This window comes from Dysidea avara, chromosome 12 (assembly GCF_963678975.1).
Source record: "Dysidea avara chromosome 12, odDysAvar1.4, whole genome shotgun sequence".
NCBI lineage: Eukaryota > Metazoa > Porifera > Demospongiae > Dictyoceratida > Dysideidae > Dysidea > Dysidea avara.
This window is the reverse complement of record NC_089283.1, coordinates 19164254-19168848: the sequence shown is the minus strand read 5'-3', so window position 1 is coordinate 19168848 and position 4595 is coordinate 19164254. Positions and strand designations below refer to the sequence as shown.

Genomic DNA, 4595 nt, shown 5'->3' with positions numbered 1-4595 from the left:
CATTACAGAGGATCTCATTACCACATTTGGTAGGAATCAGATGAACATTTCATGGAGTTATGACCAATTATTCACGTAAAATAAGGTCGAAGCCGGCTGAGGTTTGTCATGCCTGCTGGCTTCTTGGGCTGCACGACACACTACCGTGTGTCTTGATAATGTATGCAACTTGTCAATAATTGTTATTATTATTATCAAATTGTTTAAAGGGATACACAAAAGGCATGTACCTGTACAAGGTGATAGCTACCCTTTGTTTAGATGCTAACAGTTTGATTAATTTAATATGCAGTTAGTTCAAACCACTGAAATCAGTTACTGTGGTCAAGTTGTAATCATTTGAATATTATGCAGCTTGCACATAAGAGTGCCAGGACATAGAGACACAGTCAAGCAAGCAAGTCAAGTAATGTACTGGTAAACATGTTTCAAATTATCACCTGTCTTAGTGACCATATCATTTGTGCCACTAAAGCAGGAATGCATGTATTTTATAATGAGATACATATTATGTACTGTATAATTGAATGGACTGATAACCATTCACCATGGAATTATAGCACATACAACATGACTGTGTAACATTTGCATATTTGTGGACATTTTGACGTCGAGTCATAATTATTTCATTGTTAAGGTTTCACCCATTAGTGATATACCTAAGACTACATGGCACTTGTGACTTTGTATATTAAATTAATTTTTGTATTGTGTTGCACTGAACTCATTGAAGACATGTTGTGTTCTCTATAGTGAAATGTTTAATGAAATATGTTATTAAGTACTTATACTTGTATATTTCTTCCCAATGATGGAAACATTCATAGCTATCACTTCCATAAAGTTCCATTCCTCTTAAAAATAAAACATTGAAAAGTCACAACAGACCTATAAACCTATGGAATTGGCACTGTACACATATAGCTAGGGGAGTATAGCTGAAAATGCATGTTACCATGTCAGCCAATTGTCTCACTTATGTACTTCAGACACAGATGACAAACTCAGCATAAGTGTTACAGTATGGCATTAGCAGAATGTAGAATTTTAAGGGGTCTGAAGGTGCAACCAGTTGCAGCATGTGAATTCTAGTGCTAAGTTGATAATTATAAACTAGGGCCATCAATGAATATTATGCTCAATTTAAGAAACCCTATATAAAGCTTTATTCTACTTGCCTTGCAATTGAAAAGTGAGAAATTTACACTTTGAGCCTTCGGCCATGAAGAAGCAGTCAATCTAAAATCCCTATCCCATTAGGGATCTGCAAGTAAAGAGTTACAGTCTCTGATACTTACAGCTACAATGGAAACCTTCCTAGTATTGAAAATCCCCTCAACTTACTCTCCTGCAAAAGCACTACTCAGGTAAACTTTGGCCACATTTAAAGTTCATTACTGATGTATAAGCAGCTGAACCCAATTTTATATTTTAATTCACTGGTATATATCTCCGCAACATTATATACATGAAAGAGTAAAGTATACACAACAAACATAAACAGATTGGTACGTTGTACGAACTGTAAGGTTATTTATACATTCAGTCAATGTAGCTAAATAGATTTTTTTTTTTAAATCACAAAGGCTTTGACACATGATAAACCAAGGCTGTTGGATGCTTGACATAATCATTACTCAATGGAATGGCAGGATTTGACTTGTTATAAATAATCCTTTTTTCTTCAGTGAAGTGATTTTCTACTCTATCAATGTGGAATCCATTAGTGACAAACTGGTCAATAGTTGACTGGTCACTGTAGAAGAAGTTAGGAAACATCATCACTTCAGTTTTCCTCCATATTGGCTGGCCACGAAAGAGTTGACTGGTGTTTGTGACATTAAATATCTCTCCCTTGTCATCAACTGCAAAACAAGTAACAAGAATATCATCAATATTCCTGAATGCTTCAGTGACTTGTGAAGTGGTAGGATACTTAGGAACTGTTGACAGAATCTGTACCATCTCACTCTTGACAATGCTTGGATCAGCTTCAATTGTTGTGTACAATCTACTGTGAGACCAATCAGTAGGTATAAGTAGGAGAGCCTTTCCTCCAGGTACCAGTACTCGATGAAGCTCTTGAAAGTGTTTAGCAAATCCATTAGGTGGTAGATTGCAGGTAACAAAGAGGCTAATAGCTACATCAAAACTATCATCATCAAAAGGCATATCTGCAGCATCTCCAACTTGTATGTGGACCATGTCCAAGTGTGAAGTAGCTTGTTTAGCCAGTTCCACCATCTCTGATTGTATATCAAAACCATCTACTGATTTTGCACCATATTGAGCAGCAGTAACACACCAGTTTCCAGCTCCACATCCAATATCAAGAACTCTTTTACCAGGCACCAAGTTCTTTAGATCTTGAGTGAGGGCAGAATCAAGAAAAGCAGCTCCAATTGTACCATATCTGCTGGTAGCAAACCTGCTAACTTTGGCAGCTCCATATCTTGTTCCATCAGAAAGATGTCCTCCAGAAATAGATGCTTTCTCAATATTAGCCATATTGTATATATAACTGAATGAAGAGGGGATAGCTGCCACTAGTATTTATACTCCAAATCAGCTATCATGATCACCATTAAGTAATGACATATCAGGTATCACCATGGTGCTTACCACAATGGGTACTTATCAGGTTACTTATTTTTATCATATAGATGACATACACAAAAGTATTCATTCTTTTGTGTTTTGTCAGCTACCTATTTATCATCAGTCAGTCATGTGCACAAAGTAAGCCTTTTGACTAAGCAGCTCAAACCTGTATAAAACAGCAGTATAGCTAGGTCTCTTCATTGAATTAGACAACATCGTCAGAGGATAGTATAAAGGTGTCACTCAATTTTTAAGTTTATGTTTAAACTCACACTACTTTGTGATTTGATTAGTTTCACATCCTTACTGAATTTTATTCTCTGTGTGTATGTTATTGTTAACTCTTTCCAGTTATCCATGTAATAGTATGCAGCTCATAAGTGTCACAAAAGTACTTTATGTTGACATCATGTTGACTTTATGTTGACACAAAAGCACTTATTTGGCATCATAAATATTAAGTTTTCATTATTGTAAGGCTTTGTGCATTATAGCCAGATGCCCTCTTGAATTTTTAGCTTCAATTTCACTTGTTCTTTTGCAACACATTATCTTCTTTGGGGTACATTTGCAGTAGTCTATCGCAGCATGTAGTCCCATGCTGTCAAGTCGACAAGATAAGAAAAAAATTACTGGCTCTTTCTAGAAGATTGAGCTCTGAAGTATAAGTATAAAAATCATGTTGTATTGAGTGTTCTACATGACAGACCTGTGCACCTACAGAAATACATGGCACCCGATTCAAGAGTCTAAAAAATCTTCAGGTACATAGAAATGAAGAACATACACAGTCTATACAACTACACAACAAACATATGAATCAGAATTGCTGTTCCACTAAGGACCCATGAGAAGACCTACATGTAAGTGGTCAGAATTCTGACATTGAAACTGCAGAAACATGTTATACCAAATGTTATCACAAAGCTCTCTGGATGAGATTCAATTGTTACGCTAACCATAAATTCATTAACAAAAGTAATATTACTACTCCTAAGTAAGCAACTTCCCTAGAACTCTGTTGGACATACAGTATAATATGAACATTCAGCTGTTTTGACCTCTTTAGAGAGTCACTCTGTGTTTAATACCATATATAGCTTACAGACATCTACTCATTTTGTATATGATTAGCATAATTTAAGGTTGCTACCAGGTAATGCAGTTATGACAGGAAAAGAAGCCATGATGTAACATAAACAGTAATTAGCTAGCTACCTAGCAACTAATTCCTTTCTGGAAAATAATGATCTCAAGAGGTGACATAGCATGATCAACTATCTATTGCATATAAATTTTACTGTTCATCATATGTTGGAATAGCCTTTGTTTTTCTCCACTGGTGTTTGCAACTAGTTATAGCATACTACTACTCTGCACAAGACATGAACAACAAAGGCTTGATCATATGTGACCAAACTTGGCAAAACAAGGCTTCCATACTGGCATATTCAATTTTCTGACTTTAACCAACTGTAACTTAACTACTCAGCATGCAGGGGCGTAGGAAGATATTTAACTTATGGGTGCCCAGTGGTAAAGCTGAAGACCAAAAAACAAAATCTCGAGCTGATAGCAATAGCAATGGCTGCATATGTGACCGGATTTGCAAAAAGGTACCTTTTTCACACATAAAATTTGACCCATTTTTTCAACTTCCAAACTTTGTAACTTTCATATCACTGCAAGCACATGTCTGTAATTTTCCATGAGTATGCCTACATTATGTGGCTACAGTTTGATACAAAAAGAAAGTCAATCAGTGCAAGGAGTCAACAGTTATGACACTTTGTTTGCTGGTATGTCAAATGTGTGGAAAAGGTACCTTTTCGCAAATCCGGTCACATATATTCTACAATATTTATAACTAGATAGTTGACTACATTACTCTGAATGAATACTGTGATTGCTTTGTACTAGTAATAGCATGGGTAGCAGTGAAATTTGGGATAAATACCACGAGTGTTGTATTGGAAATGGGGATCCAAATTTCA

General features: G+C 35.9%; 1 protein-coding gene across 1 annotated transcript; it reads right to left on the bottom strand.

Annotated features, from left to right (window-relative positions):
• Positions 1-1402: 1402 nt before the first annotated feature.
• On the bottom strand, positions 1403-2671 carry LOC136240947 (uncharacterized). Its single transcript, XM_066032041.1, has one exon. It carries the CDS (start codon positions 2506-2508, stop codon positions 1579-1581), a length of 930 nt encoding a protein of 309 aa, XP_065888113.1. The 5' UTR covers positions 2509-2671; the 3' UTR covers positions 1403-1578.
• Positions 2672-4595: the final 1924 nt, after the last annotated feature.